The sequence below is a fragment of the Acartia tonsa genome, chromosome 4 (assembly GCF_053477335.1).
Source record: "Acartia tonsa isolate MP-2025a chromosome 4, ASM5347733v1, whole genome shotgun sequence".
NCBI lineage: Eukaryota > Metazoa > Arthropoda > Copepoda > Calanoida > Acartiidae > Acartia > Acartia tonsa.
This window is the reverse complement of record NC_137263.1, coordinates 10,317,550-10,333,249: the sequence shown is the minus strand read 5'-3', so window position 1 is coordinate 10,333,249 and position 15,700 is coordinate 10,317,550. Positions and strand designations below refer to the sequence as shown.

The 15,700-nt window shown below is 30.1% G+C and overlaps 1 protein-coding gene and 1 long non-coding RNA gene across 3 annotated transcripts in view; both read right to left on the bottom strand.

Annotated features, from left to right (window-relative positions):
- The window catches only part of LOC145316003 (diuretic hormone receptor-like), a 115,868-nt gene that overhangs the window by 13,448 nt on the left and 86,720 nt on the right, over nt 1–15,700 (bottom strand). For both annotated transcript variants that reach the window (XM_080156263.1, XM_080156264.1), the window contains 2 exons: nt 15,582–15,650; nt 5,608–5,695 (listed from right to left, as the gene is read on the bottom strand). In XM_080156263.1, the coding sequence (XP_080012389.1) occupies nt 5,608–5,695; nt 15,582–15,650 (157 nt within the window). The remainder of the gene's footprint in view (nt 1–5,607; nt 5,696–15,581; nt 15,651–15,700) is intronic.
- On the bottom strand, nt 1,440–2,699 carry LOC145318219 (uncharacterized). The gene is made up of 2 exons (XR_013879257.1): nt 2,624–2,699; nt 1,440–2,199 (listed from the first exon to the last, which is right to left on the bottom strand). It is a non-coding gene; the product is annotated as an uncharacterized LOC145318219 (long non-coding RNA).

Genomic DNA, 15,700 nt, shown 5'->3' with positions numbered 1-15,700 from the left:
ATAAACTGTAAATATCAACATTAAAAAATAATAAATAAATATTGATGACAACATCTATAAGTAGAAAAAAGTACCAAAAAAGCATGGAATATTTATTTCAAGTGGTCAATAAAAAGAAAGAAAGTGATAATAATAAATAGAAAATAGCGAAAACTTTATATTTAAATGTACTTTGTAGCATAACCAACAGACCAACGGCCCATGTAAATTAGATATTTGCTGCTCATTCACATATAAAATAGCAATTTAAGATTTTGTGTTTTAATATATGTGGATAAAAAAACTGAAGATTAGCTTAAAAGTTACATATAAGGACGTAGAGATATTAGAAGGCAATTATTGAGAAGATACGCATATTAGGACTATTCTTTTTATTTGTTTTTCTTTATTCGATTTCTCTAAAGCCACTGCAGTTTTTTCCATAATAAAGTGAAATATATCCTTTACAATGATATTATACATACATCATTCAAAGCTGTATCAAGTTGTAAAACTTAAAAATAAATTGTTGGTTAATCTAAAGAATATTATGTGTTACTAAAATTAATATTGGAGCGTTCACTCATTCAGATTTTTGATCAGAGAACACCCCCTTGTTTTTGTTTTGTTGTAAAACATATTCAATCCCCTTCGGGGAGCTCTAGTACAGCAAGACTAAATCCATACTGGGTACTATCCATGCGGAACTTTTCTATCCTAACATAACTTAAAATAAGCCCCAAACAATCCTTTTATAAAATCTACTTTTTCAAACAAGTTCCTTATAAGTATTTTAAATGTAAATACAATCCCTAAAAGTTCGAAAGGAACATTTATATAATAGGACTACGTTCAAACTTATTCAAAATTTAATTTAATATTTTTATACGAAAACTATTGTTTGTTTTATGCACAGAATATGCTTTTTAAATGAGCATTTTGATCGAAAATATGTTTTTAAAATAAATTTTTTGTAGAGTGCTAAATCATTTACTTTTTCTAAAATATTATTTTTTTGTCGTAATTTTTACGCAGCCTGGCGCATTTTTTGGCTTGGTTGTGTTATTTTTTTCCACTCCTTCGATTACAAGTAATGTCTTTGTTTAGCTTAGCTACTCTGTGACATAATCGTCTATGTAACATTTTTTGTAGAGCCCGGCAGTCACCTGTAGGCCATTTAACCTAAAAGAAACAGTTGCATGTGTTCCATGTTCCAACCTAATCAGCGGCCGATGCTCACGGCTGCCGATACATTTTTTTCTACTAATCTAACATCATACAATGATTGCAAGCTTGTGTTTCAAAGTCAATTTTAAGTTCTAGATATTATCTTATGTCCATTCAAAAAATCTATTTCAGAAAATCTATAGTCAATCATATTATCCTACCAGTCCAAATATTTAAGATTGTTAGAGTGGCACCAATTGCTGTAATTCTTTGCTTGGCTAACTTTGCCTGTCTTTATAGATAGATAGATAGATTTATTATTCCACTAGTTACATATAATATAATAATAAAGCACAGTAGGATTTAATAATGAATTACAATTAACATATACAGTATTATATATTAAAATATAACTAGGAAGATTCATGGCACTACACTGTATCTTGGTACGTTGTAGATTTACCCACGACTTGGTTCTGTTTTTCAGGTTGGGGATTGGGTGAAGGCGGCAGAAGGACAAGACAGGCTGAAAGGCTAAAAGTCATGTTTAAATGTGTTATATTTTTTAAATTTAGTAGCCTTCATTCCTGCCTATCCCCCTTCGCCCTGAAAATGATTACATTATAACATATATTATTACATATATGGATACTTATGAAAGAAAAAAAACTTCCGGTAAGCAGGTTTATGTTTCATATTGTTACAAATTTTTTTGTTATTTAATACAGTAGTTGTTTATTTTTGTTTTATGTTTACTTTGCAAACTAGCTGTAAATGGTTAAATCACATACATTGTCAGTTGGGTTATTTTGTCATTTTATGTCATGTCACAGTAGTTTCATTTTATTATTCTTTGTCTTTGTATATTTTTTGCTCTTGTTGTAATTTCATAGTACTTTTTAAAATTTTTTTTTTTGGTGGTGAGTTTTCAGGTTTGTATATGTTTGTGTTTTTATTGGTGGTTTTGTTTTGTTTTTCTGTCACTGAGTGTTTGAGTTTTCTCTGTCTGCGTTATGAGCTGTGTGTCAGAGTTATTCCAAGCGAGCTGTTGATCTAAAATAAAGAAATTGATTTTTGATTTTTAGTAATTAGGAGTGTCCTTTTAAGTACTTGTTTATATTTAATTAATATATTAACTGTTCATGAATCAGATTGTAATTTTATAACTTAAAACTCAGCAATTAGCAGTTTTAATTTTATTTTTGACGAATCAATGAATATTTCTAAGAATTAAGTCAGCAGATTTTTTTTTCTTCTTAAAAGTATGAATTTTAACTCTAGTATTAAGTAGTTTTTAAGTTTTTTAAATTTGCGCTCCATACTAGAGTGTGTTAGGTTTTTATTTTGTGTAGTTACCTTTTTTTTATTTTTTTTAGTGTGTTAGGATTTTATTTGTGTAGTAACCTTTTCTTATTTTTTTAAAGTCAGTGTAAGTGTTTTTTTGTATTAGTAACATAGTTAGTGTTAAATTGCTTACCTTTCACAAATACAGTGAGTTGTGTGGGAATGAGATGTTTTCATTCTGAAGCTCTCAGCACAACTGAGCTCTCAGCACAACTTATAGAATTTATTAATTAGTCAAAACTGCTGTTTTATTCAACAATAACGTGCTATAGTTTTTTATTGCTTCACAATGTAGAAAGAGTTCTGGGTAATTCTAGGATTAAACTATTGAAAATGCAGTTTCAATATAGTTCTATTATTTTTGCAAAAAATTTTTATCACAATAAATTTTTTTTCATGAAAAAAATTTAAGTTAGGTTTTAAAAATCAAATGTGTTAATTTTGAAATATAATAGTTATTTATCATTTTAATATTCGTGGAAAATTGTTTCTCATACGATGCTATATACAATTTTTCAGTATGGCTGAGAACCTGTTCTAATCCAGCGAAATTAATCGGTTTCGAACAGGGATAAGGGATGGGAAACCTGGCCGAAAATTAGGTCTCAGCCTCCTTTTAAAAGTGATGGGGCAACTTTTCTTTTTTGCCTATAAAATCAACTCATTTTCGCCAGTTCCTCATTGGCTGTAGGCCAATATCCAATAACCTGAAACTTGCTTTTAGCATTAACCAATTATTAATAACAAACGCGTCCCCCAGTTCATTATTGGCTAAATTAATTCAAGCAAACATAAATTTCTGCTATTAGAAAGACAACAATGGAAAGTTTCTGCTATCAGAAGGACAACAATATATATGACGTTCAATCACATCAACTTTTTATTAAACCTACACATTAATAAATGTCCATATAGCAAAACATAAATTGAGAGATCGTTTTTTGAAGACTGAGTAGGATTCAACATTTTATACTTTAGAACAATGTGAAAAACTCATTGTCTTTAGACAATTTAAAAGTTACATTTCATGTGGAATTGATAACCCACCTAAATGATTACAAATACAAAACTAGTTCAATATGTAAATAAAAGTGTACTGTGTTTTGTTAAAAAAATTTTTTCATTAATTTTGGTAAAAATTAATGCACACTTAATTGAACTTTTCTGTTAATATTTAACGTAAAATTAATTTTTTTAAAAATTCTTAATTTATATGTATGCTATGGAACAATTTGTTGATAGAATGTTACCCATGTACTTATTCAAATCTACTTAATTTATTTATTAAAGCTGGGGGGCTAAAGCGGTGTTCATTTCTAAATACAAATTTTGGGGTGAAGTAGATCCCTCCTTAAAATGTTTGAAAATAAATCAGATTTAACCATCTCAAAAAAAACTTTTTTTTAAATGGGGGGGGGGGGGGTGGCGAAATAATGACCATCTTAACGGGATTCTACTTAAAGCCACTAACAAATTGGTTCTTTGAAAAGTTTTTATTATATTTTGTGGAATCAACTACCTGAATTCTATTCTATACTTTTTTTCTTTGCATTCATATAATAGCTATTTCATCATTGTTCATAGTTTTCAAATCTAACTACTGCGTCATCCCGAAACTAGTTTTTTAGGCCTAGTTGGAAAATAGGCCTGGAATAATATTTTCTTACGTTTCCCATCCCTTATCCCTGGTTTCGAAGCGATACTGGAAAACATTTTCTTTCCAAAAAATAAAATGGTTTTACAAACTTCATACTATGAAAACTATTCGAAACTAAACCTTAAAAATTTTATTGATTAACTAAGAATGGCATTAAATTAATCATTGTAATCTATATCAACTTGATTTAACAAGTTTAGTTTTTAATTTGATTTAAAAGTTTTTCTATCCAATTTCTCCAAGGAGAAAATATCTGAAATGGAATAAAACTTCTCTTTTCTATTGATTGAAGATGAGAACTGATGTAAAAGTATAAAATTGCTTGCTGAGTAAATTTTCTAAGTGAACAGTGAAAAATATTTGGTATAATCATTTGGACCATGTACTTAACCCACCTCAACGCCATTTAACGTAGTTTGCACATCCAAATTGTATTGCAAACTTCAGAGCTATGATGGCAATATAAATATGGAATTTAATTACGTGGACATATCATTATTTGGATCTTACTCCAGAATCAGATTCCCCTCTTCCATCCCCTTTACCCCATTCCCTCCCCTCCAATGCAATGGGGTGAACGACCTGACCAATAAATAAGTAATAGAAATATAATTTTTCCCCTGTCTAATATCCAAATGTAAATATTCTACATCCATTTCTCTAGCCTATAGCAGTATAAAATCAAAATTGGTTTTGTTATCATAAATAATGGTTCTGACATTATAAAAAGTTGATATGAAAAATCGTCTAAATTAATAGTGGTTGGACAATTAGGCTATTTGGACATTAAGGGATCTTTTACAAAATTTACTTTTCTATCAAATTAAACAAACGCTTTGTGTTCTTTCAATAATTTTGGGACTTAAAATTCGTAACTTTTACTTTGCCTCGTTTTGAATGATATTATATTATTTTTTGTCGTTACTATTTTATCTTTCTAATGTCCTTGTACATACAATTTCCATGCAACAAGAGGAATCGCTGAAACACCTCACAGACAAGTGCAAAGCTTCTACAAAAGCACAACCAAATTCTTGGTTCATACAAGAGAAGAAGCTTAACTTTCGTATTTTATGTCCTTGGTCGTTGAGTGGTTTGTTGTCCTTGTTATCTGCCTTTGATATCGGAAATGGGAAATGCAATGGTCAAAAATATTATTCATTTCTGTAATTGCATTCAACTTTTCATGTTTTTTTACAAATAAATCTGATAAAAATAAAAAATTCTTTATAATAAAACTTTTTTTACTTATAAAAAAGATTTTTTTTGTGTTGAAATGACTTTTATATTGTATAAATGATCGTCCTAAATTGTGAAACGTGGAAAACCCAATTTTTAAAACTTTATAAAATATTCAATTGTTTGTTTTGACCAATTGTTAGCTATATTTACATTGCCGTCAACATAGATACTCTATACTTTAAATATTGTGTAGTGTACGTCCTTAAAAATAGTTTTACCTGTTAGCTCTCCATCTGACCCAGTTGTTTCTGACAATTGTCTTGACTTCTGTATTGAGAAAACAGTACGGCAACGTCACTGTGAATCCTAAAATGTATATATTAGTTATTATCTAACGAGGCCAGGTAACATCTTGGTCGGACAAATGATCCAATGTAGATCAGATGTTCATTTGCCATAAAAAAAGATAAAGAAAGAGAGAGCATATTCGATAAAATTTAGATAACACATAATCTTCATGAAAATGTCTATTGATGCATAACCGACATACCGATTGACCAAAATAAGTCTATTGCAATTGTATGTAAAGCTGAGTAAATAGATTTCTAAGCTGTACAAGGACCGTGTTGGAAATATTTTATGAAAACCTGGATAAGAAATAAGGTTGTATACCTAATCCTGTCATGATTATCCCAAGGATAAAATAGTAATCAAGTATTTACATAGATTTACTTATTATGAAAATTCTACAACAAGATAGGTAGTGTACATTCAAAGCCTTTCTATAAATACGACGATTACACTTCTACGTCTTTATGTACAGGGTGTTTCAATAGAAACGTTTTTTTTTAATCTTAATTATGCATAGAAAGTAAAAACATTATATAAAATGCGTTATATATTTGGAAAACCTATTTTAGGACATTTATGTTTCAAAAATTTAAAAATTATTTTTTCAACAAACTATGCCTTAAAAACCGGTTTTTCCAAAGACCTTATTTTTGAAGATTTACAGATTTAAAGATTGTGGAAAAAATGTTCACATTTTTAAAATTCAAATTGCGCGGCTTGTATTAATAGTAGAAAAACGTTATGCATATTGTTGGAATTGTCATAAACTCTATTTTTTGGAAATATAAGTGCCATTTTTGTGCTATTTGTAGTTTATGAGCTACGTGATAAAATGTTCCAACTTACTTAAAATATTTCAACCTTTCTCACAATTTTCAACGTAGCTCCTAAACTACAAATAGCACAAAAATGGCAATTATATTTCCAAAAAATAGAGTTTATGACAATTCTAACGATATGCATGGCGTTTTTCTACTATTAATACAAGCTGCGCAATTTGAATTTTAAAAATGTGAACATTTTTTCCACAACCTGAAATCCCTAAATCTTCAAAAATAAGGCCCTTGGAAAAACCGGTTTTAAGGCATGATTTATTGAAAAAATTATTTTCAAATATTTGAAACATAAATGTCCTAAAATAGGTTTTCCAAATATATAAAGCATTTTATATAATTGTTATATTTTCTATGCATAATTAAGATTTGAAGAAAAACGTTTCTATTGAAACACCCTGTAGGAAGGAAAGTACAACATGGTAAAATTTACAACCCAATCATATTTTACCAGCTATATTATGCAGAATTTCAAAGCCATTGTCAAATCCCATAAATATAATCGGTGAATTCGTCCAAAACAATTACGGACTTTGTATAGAGGGAAAGGGGAAAACATAGCCAAAAAACCATACCAAAATATCAATTTAGAAATATAATAACCTTAAACTATCCCGGTAGCTTTATGACGGTTCCCTAAATGGAATTTATTGGTTTGTGAGATCTTAAGACACAATTACCTTGCTGTATTTTAAAAAGAATGGTTCATAGAAATTCTATTACTAAATATAAAATTCTGTTTTCTTCAGAATAAAATTAAAAGAAAAAGACTATAATACCAATGGATATATTATTACTCGGATCTTACCCATATTTTCATGTTCTCTTATAAAGTTAAACTTACAGCGGGCTAAAATGACAATTAGTCCTTCCACCCCCTTTACCCCTTCCCCTCCTCACTATTGGATGTACGAACTGACCAATAAACAAGTTCTATCTTAGGAAGATAAATTGACGACAAATTTTACACTGCCATAATATCCACGTACATACTACATCCTTTATAATACCACTGAACTGTACTGTGGTTATTCATAACTCAAAAATTAAATTTCTTTCTGGCATGCAAAACTTTAGTATTAGATTAATAAAAAAAGGATGAATATATATAACGAGCATTGGCGGGATTCAAATAAAAATGTATGTAGGTATACTTATCTCATTAAAATAGCATTTAAGACATAAATAGCTATTTTGCTATTTTAATGATATTTTTTTCTTCTCTTTTAACCCCCTTTATTTGCATGTAATCTAAAACCAGGTTTGCACCAAATTCTTATGGTTTTCCACGATTTCAAATTGCGAAATTTTTGCAAACAAATAACATGGATAATTAAGTATTATATGCCTTTGCACTGTCTTGCTTTATTTAAAAATGTATACACCTTTAAATTTACAATTGTTTACGAGAATAAAAATTACTAATGATCTGCTAACCCGCGACTTTAACGTAACACAAACGGCGCGGGGTCATAACTAAAGACGTTAAAAGTTGCACCTTCTGAAACTTTGTCAGGTGCTAGACATTAATAGGAAGAGACGGAGGAATGTCTTTGATCAGGAGTAATTTATTATTATGCATAGTTAGAACTTCCAGACAAGGGTCAGGCCAATTACATTGTTATCAAGTTTCCCCAGAGGATTTAATCAGGTATCCATATTAGCTTTAATCCATTTTCTAGACACATACATATTACATGCAGTACAACTAAACAAGCAAAATTGAATTCCCCAGACAATATTAAGATAATGCCAGCTATTTCAGGGAATATTTAGAAATTGTAATTCTCTTACATTTAAATAAATGCATTAGATATTCAAAATAGGCGTCGGGGGCAAATATTTACTTTATCGTGTAGAATTTAAGAATCTTAGATTCTTTCGCAAAGAAAGGTTTAGTTGAATGGACATAAAATATACGTGGATATTATGACAAGAGAAAAAATTGTCTTCAATTTAGGATGCAATATCCCTTCGCATTTATAGAACAGGATTTTCATCCAGTAGGAGGGGAGGGGATGAGGTAAAGGAGGGGGAGGGGGGGGGGGTCGTCATTTTAGCCCGCTACAGAGTTCACTTTATTAAAAAATCTAAATCTGGTGTACGATCAAAGTAATAATAAATAAATTTTTAGTTGAGATATGTTGATTTTTTTCTCTTGATATTTTGAGATTATTTTGGATTGTGTTTTATTGTTTTTATTTATGCCTATATATGATGTTAGATATTACTAAAAACCAATATCATTTATTTATAGAAGTGTAAAGAAAAGAAAGAATAAAAAAAAGATTTTTGATTATTCTTTTTACAGGAGTATTGAATCCTCAGAGATTTATATCTGAATCATCAATTGTCTGTATTGTAAAACTACACTCTTAAAAATATTCATGGAACTTTTAGGAATTGTTATTTAAATCAAATATTGGGTACTAGTGGCTACGCCCTTAGAAGCCTAAAAGGGGATCAGCTGAAATAAATTTCCTATTCGAGTCCTAGTTTCCTAAAGTGTACAGCAGATAACCCAATTATTGCAGACCCTATTTTCAGCGACTCCGGTCAAATGGAAAAGCGATTTAATGTATAAACGATTTATACATTATACATTCAAAAATTTTAATTTTTCAAATTTTGATTTTTTTTGACGTTTGAAGCTTTTTTAGCTAGTAGCAAATATTGAGATAGGACGTGGAAGCTACGCACACTTTCGGAAACTAAATTCAGTTCATCTAAAAGGGCACTTATTGTGGGAGGGTGGAGACAGGGGCAACCAAGCTTTTTTTTGGGGGGTGGGTAAAAAAAAAAGTGGGCAAATTTTTTTTACCCTCCCAAAATTTTTACCCTGGGGTTAAAATTTGCTTGGGGGGGGGGGGGGGGGGGTAATTACCCCCCCTGAAATCTGTTGGCAGGAGTAAATTTTTTTACCCCCCCACAAAATTTTTACCCCGGGGTAAAATTTATTTGGGGGGGGGGTAAATACCCCCTCCTAAATGATTCGGGGTGCCTATGGCACCCCCAGGGAAGGGGTAAATTTTAGGGGGGGGGGGGGTAATCCCCACTTTACCCCCCCCCTTTTGGACGTCTATGGGTGGAGATATTCTCCCCCAAATAGTCATGTACCTGTAACAAGGATTACTGTAATGGGGAACCCTATCAGTTCAGCGGTTAGAGAGATAATTCGCTACAGACAATTATCATAATACTACTTTATATAATAGGATCACTATAATGATTAATGTATCAAGCTTTAACATATTTTTGTAATTTTTGGAGAAATCTTTATAAAAAATACTAAATGTATTGGAAGTTTTTCTTAGGTAAAACACTTTTTATAGTGTAAAGCCTAAAGTGGAAATTTCTTTTAAGACAGTTGAACAGCTAAAGAAACTCTTTGAAAAAGCCTATATTCTATTAACGACCAAACCAAGGGATCAAAAAATGTCAGAAAATAAAATCCCCCTCTTTACATCTTTTCTAAAGTGACTGATAAACGTTTTTAGCACAAGAATGTTTTGATATTTATAAAGCCAGTATTATCCCATCAGGCCCACCCTGACCAAACCAAAACTAAATGAAATAAAGCAAGAAGATTTCGTACTAACATTTGTTCAATGATCTGCACACAAAAAACACGCTATTTTTAATTTTAGATTGTCTTTTTCATAACGCCGGTTTACTGGAAGATTAAAATCTGAAGAAGTGCTGGAAAGTGTTTTGTGACGTAATAAAAATACTTATAAAGGATGAGAGGAGAAGTGGAAAAGGAAACTAAAAAAAAGAGATGTATAATAGACGTGTTTTTTTTACGTCACATATGAAGAATTGAAATTAAGATTTTACTCTAATAAAAAATTTAGCAATATGTTTTGAAATTTGAGAAAATAAATTTTCCAGCAATCAAAGAAAATTAAGAAATTTGTTACCCAAGGGGAAGTAAACTTTAAAATACTATTTTGCTTCCTCTTCTATTTTCAAGAAATTTTCAATGTCTAATAATTAACAATGGATTTATAATTACTTGGATTATCATATACTCTAATAGAGTGAAACTTGTAGCTGCCTAAACTAACGATCCCCCATTTATTCCCTTTACCCATTTAATCCCCTCCCAAAGGATTACAAGCTGACAAACAAGTGATGTCCAAGTTAGCAACCTAAATTGACCACAATTTTTACACTGTCAAAATATCCACTTATATTCTATATCCATTTATTTAACGCTCCTAGACTATCTAAATTCACTTTTCATTGGGGAAATGGATTCTATCATGTTAAAATTTTTGTTACAGAATAAACAAAGGAAAATTGAAAGAAAAGTATTTTTGAGCTATTTAGAGTTTAGTTCTTTCCATATTATTGTAGACTTAAACACAACAAACTATTTTAGTGCATAGTTGCAAGACTTGCAATGGTGGTTTTAATCTCCATAATACAACCTGTAACCAACAACTGATTAATTTTAAAAAAATCTTGGAAAAGTTTCGTGATTTTGGGGGTCTATCTTACTAGTAATAATAATGATCTTTTTATCTGCCCACAAATATCCATCTTATTATTTTGCTTATTGGTCTATTCCTGCCATAGTACACTTACTGAAAAGATTAAATCTAAGTTTGAATTTTAGAAGATTGAAGTAAGTTTAGCACATTTGGCTAAACTATTATATGGGTATTGAATAATTTGAAGACCATTTAAGTACAAATTTAAAGCGTGTCCGCTTTATAAAAAGAAATGATATAATTTAAATAATCTAGGAAATTACAATGTATATATTTTTTATGGAATATATCTTATGCACTAAAAATACAAAGAGTTTAGGCATAACTTTTTTTCAGGATTGATAGGATATTGCATGGACGTCAGACAAAGTTCCAATTTTGTACAGTATAGTTTCTAAACATAATTACAAACTAAATTGTTCAAAACAAAATGATTTTCATAACCAAATATATATTCAACTACAAGAAGCAGTAATTTTGTTGTAATTTCCCCTGTACTTATTAAACTTGTGTTCATTCTCGGACTACTGGGTATCAAGTATCAAGATATGAAAGTTTTGTAATTTCGTAAGAATTTATTTTTCCTGGGCACCCTATAAATGTACTGTGTATGCACTACACAAGTACAAATACATACGTCCGATACAATTCTGCTTCAATATATTTATGGTTCAACAGGGTGACCATACTGTTCTACAATATATTTATGGTTCAACAGGGTGACGAAATTGTACTACAGTATATTTAAAGTATATCTACAGGCTGACCAAACTGTAATACAGTATATCTATGCACAGTGCGTTTGAAGGTGCTTTGACTTTTGTGTCAGAACCTAAATTGGGACATAGTGCATTTCATTACCCTAGGTTAGGTAACTTCATTTCACTTTTCAATAAAATCGAAAATGCAGCCGTTTTAAAAAAAATTAAATTTGAAAATTTTCATCCACTAGGAGTTACCGCATAATAATGACAAGAAGAGCAAAGATTATCTATTTAAAATTTTGAACAAGTTTGCTTTTATAAAGTTATTCATAAAACCACTCCTTAAGTGAGTTAATTCATGGCCATTTTATCAGTTGCTTTGCTAAAGTCACGGAAATTCAGCCTTAAATAAATCATATATAGAGAGATTTTATGACAGACTTTATAAAAGCAAAGTTGGTCAAAATTTTGAATAAATAATATTTGCTTTTCTTGTCATGATTATGCGGTAAATCCTAGTGGATGAAAATTGAACTTAAAATTTTCTCAGAAACGGCTGCAGTTTAGACTTTGTTGAAAAGTTACCTAACCTAGGGTAATGAAATGCACTATGTCCCAATTTAGGTTCTGACACAAAAGTCAAAGCACCTTCATACGCACTGTGTATGTATGGTATAAATTAAATCAATCAATTATAGAACACCAACAAATATTTTTTCTCTACAGAAATATTTATTGGTCACCCTGTACATGTTTCTGGTATATATTGTTCATGTTAATTTGTATTATAATGATGTTAATTCCTCCCAGCGGAATAGTCAGGTATTGCACACAACACATTTATTACTGGCTATAAAAATAACATTACACCAATTTAATGTCAGATTTTTTTTTATTTTTAAAATTAATTCTAATTTTTAATTATTTCTATGTAATAATGTTTTTTTAAAACCTTCAGACAGATTTTAGTAATAATTTTTAAACAACTATCTAACTTAATAGCAATGGGGTCCTTTTCGACTAAAGTTTGTAGGGGAACAAAGGGCACTGGTTAATCTATATAAATGCATTTCTTTTGAATTACGCCTGTATTATTTAATTTGCATACGTCTTATATACATAGACGTATTAGGAACTCAGGAACATGGGATCAGAAAGCATAAATCTTCGGTTATAACTCGAGTAAGGTTGAGGCTCGAACCAATCACCTTACATAACTAGAAACAAGGTAAAGTGGAGCAGCAACATACAAATTGCTATTTCGTCACAAGTTTAGGAGCCTGTGAATAGAATTTCATTATCTTGTACATACATTTTTATAATGGAGAAGGATTTAAAAATGCATTTTTTGCTCGGTAGCAAAGCTTCTCTTCAATAACTGAAAAAACGGTAACTAAATTTTGGTCTTAAAAAAAAAAAATTCTCAAAGTTAAAAAAAAAATTTCTACTTGTACTGTTTTGATAACATTAAAACAAGGATGACAACATCCATAAAAGCGAAGCTCTGAAACGATAGGACAAATGGACTTATATAGTGTCAGAACTGAATAATCAGAATAAAAATGAATAATAGTCAAAGCAACATTGTGAGTAAATTTGTTGAAAAACTTCCTGATACAAGATAATGTTTATGGACATACTAACATTTTTTGATCTTGATTATAGAGTTGCTTTGCTTATAATATTGTACTTTGTTGTTAAAAAGTAAAAAATCAATATATTTAAAATGGACGTACGGACATTCTGGTAATGATTATAGAGTTGCTACGCTTTCTAAATCGTACCTAACTGTTCACCATGCAAAGTTAATAATCGATAGGACAATTCTAACATGTCTAAATTATCGAAAAAAGCTATCCGTCTCGGACGGACGGACGGACCAACCCTAATTATTGAAAGGCTTCGCCTTTAAAAATTAGGAGAATGATATTGTTTTGTTGCGTATGACATAGTTAGCCTTGTTTCTTACATAAGAGAAAACCTATGTTTAAAAATATTTAAAAATATGAAGAGTGGAAATATTTCTATATTCTTGGCAGAGCGTTTGAAAATGCGGTATTTTTACAAAACCTTTTGGAACAAATAGAAAAACATTTAACATTTAGAAAAGCTTCACAACAAAACTTATTCATTGCCTAAGTAAAATTAGAAATATAAATTACTTTTACAAAAACAATGTTAATACTTATAACACTGTGTTTTAAACATTTAATTAAATTAAATTTGTATGGCTTCTATATAAACCATTAATTATTTAATATCCACTGGATTAGAACCTATTCTCAGCCCCACTAAAAAAACGTTTAGCACAGTATTAAAGACAATTTTAAATGAAAATTAATATACAAATCATAAAATTAATGTCAGTTTTCCTAGCCCGGGCCTTCGGCCCCTTGGGCCAAACAAAACTGGTTTTTATTAGAGGAAAGCTGTACGATAAATAACTGATCCTAACTACAACTATTTAAAAAAAAACATAATTTTGCAATCTATATAATTTATATTTTGTTTAGTATAAAGTTATAGGAGCATAAAGATGGACAAAGTAGATAAGTTTAATAAATAGACAAGGAAAAAAGCATTTATTTAATGCAGGCAGAGGCTTCACACAGGGCCAAACTTTTTCAATTAGATGACCCCAGCAATCTAGCAACCAATTTCTGGCAATTCTTTAGTACTGAGCTAGTTTAGTGGTGCAATATGGCACACCTTACTTTAAAGGCTAATAGTTTCATATTTCAGCAGAGTATTTCCATAATCATTCTTTAAATAGTTTAATAAGTTTTGATTCATTTGTGTGAGCTTAAATTTCCTCATTACTTAAAAAGTCCCTACGGTTGTAAAAATTTTGATACGTCCTATTTTATAAAGTAGTAGGATTTTTTGTTTCTTCTTTAAGATACCGCTCATTAATGAATTGATTGAGCTTTATTCAAGTTCCAGGATGGGTTTAGGCTATTCTATTTCATATTTATAGTTTGGGGAAAGTTTTCTGCAAGATTTGCATCCTTTTAATACCACAAATAATTACAAATATGATGATAGTTTATTTTTTTAGAAAACAAGACTTTAACAGGTGTTTCTGGGACACCTTAAATACTCAAAATCGTCGAGTTTTATGTAATAACAGAATGAGTACGAGGAAAAAGAATATTGGATAAAAATGCTCAAAAGTGGAGTTTAAAATGCCCGCAGTGCCTATCTAATGTATATAGGCCTACTAGGTATGTTTATTAAGATATATAAGTTTTCCGGAATTTTAATGTTAGGGGGAGATTTGAAATCTGCATCAAATTTTAAGGATTTTTTTTTATAAAATTCGTTTTTTGTATAATTCTTTATCTAAAAGCGGAAATGCATTTTAAGTTAATTAATTTTGACCAATAGGATTGGGGGATTTTAAACTACCTGCGCTCTAATTGGTTGAATGATGTACGCCATCCAATCAGAGCGCAGATTTTTAAATCCACCAATCACAGATGCCAAAATTAATTAACTTAAATTGCATTTCCGCTTTTAGATAAGAATTATAGAAAAAACGAATTTTATAAAAAATCCTCAAAATTTGATGCAGATTTCAAATCTCCCCCTAACTTTAAAATTCCGGAAAACTTATATATCTTAATGTTTAAAGTGTAAAAAAATGCTTTATTTCAATTACATTAAAGGGAGATCCCCCCTTTATTCCAAGGCATTTCTCTAAGATAAATATCTGAAGGATGGGAATCTATATTTTGTCGCCTCACCCCTTCCTAGACCATACTCTGAAAAACTTTTTCAGGGACTTGGGAGGGGGTAACCAACTTTATAGAATGATTTTAAAATCGTATGTCTGCCCCAGCAATCAATCAATTAATAAATGAAGTACCTTGTGTAGAGAGAAGAACTGCTCTGACATGCTCAAAAATAACATGAGCTAATGTATTTCGGTCAGGTCCTAAAAATAATTAAAAATATAGCAACATTGAAATTAGAATCTTAGCGTTA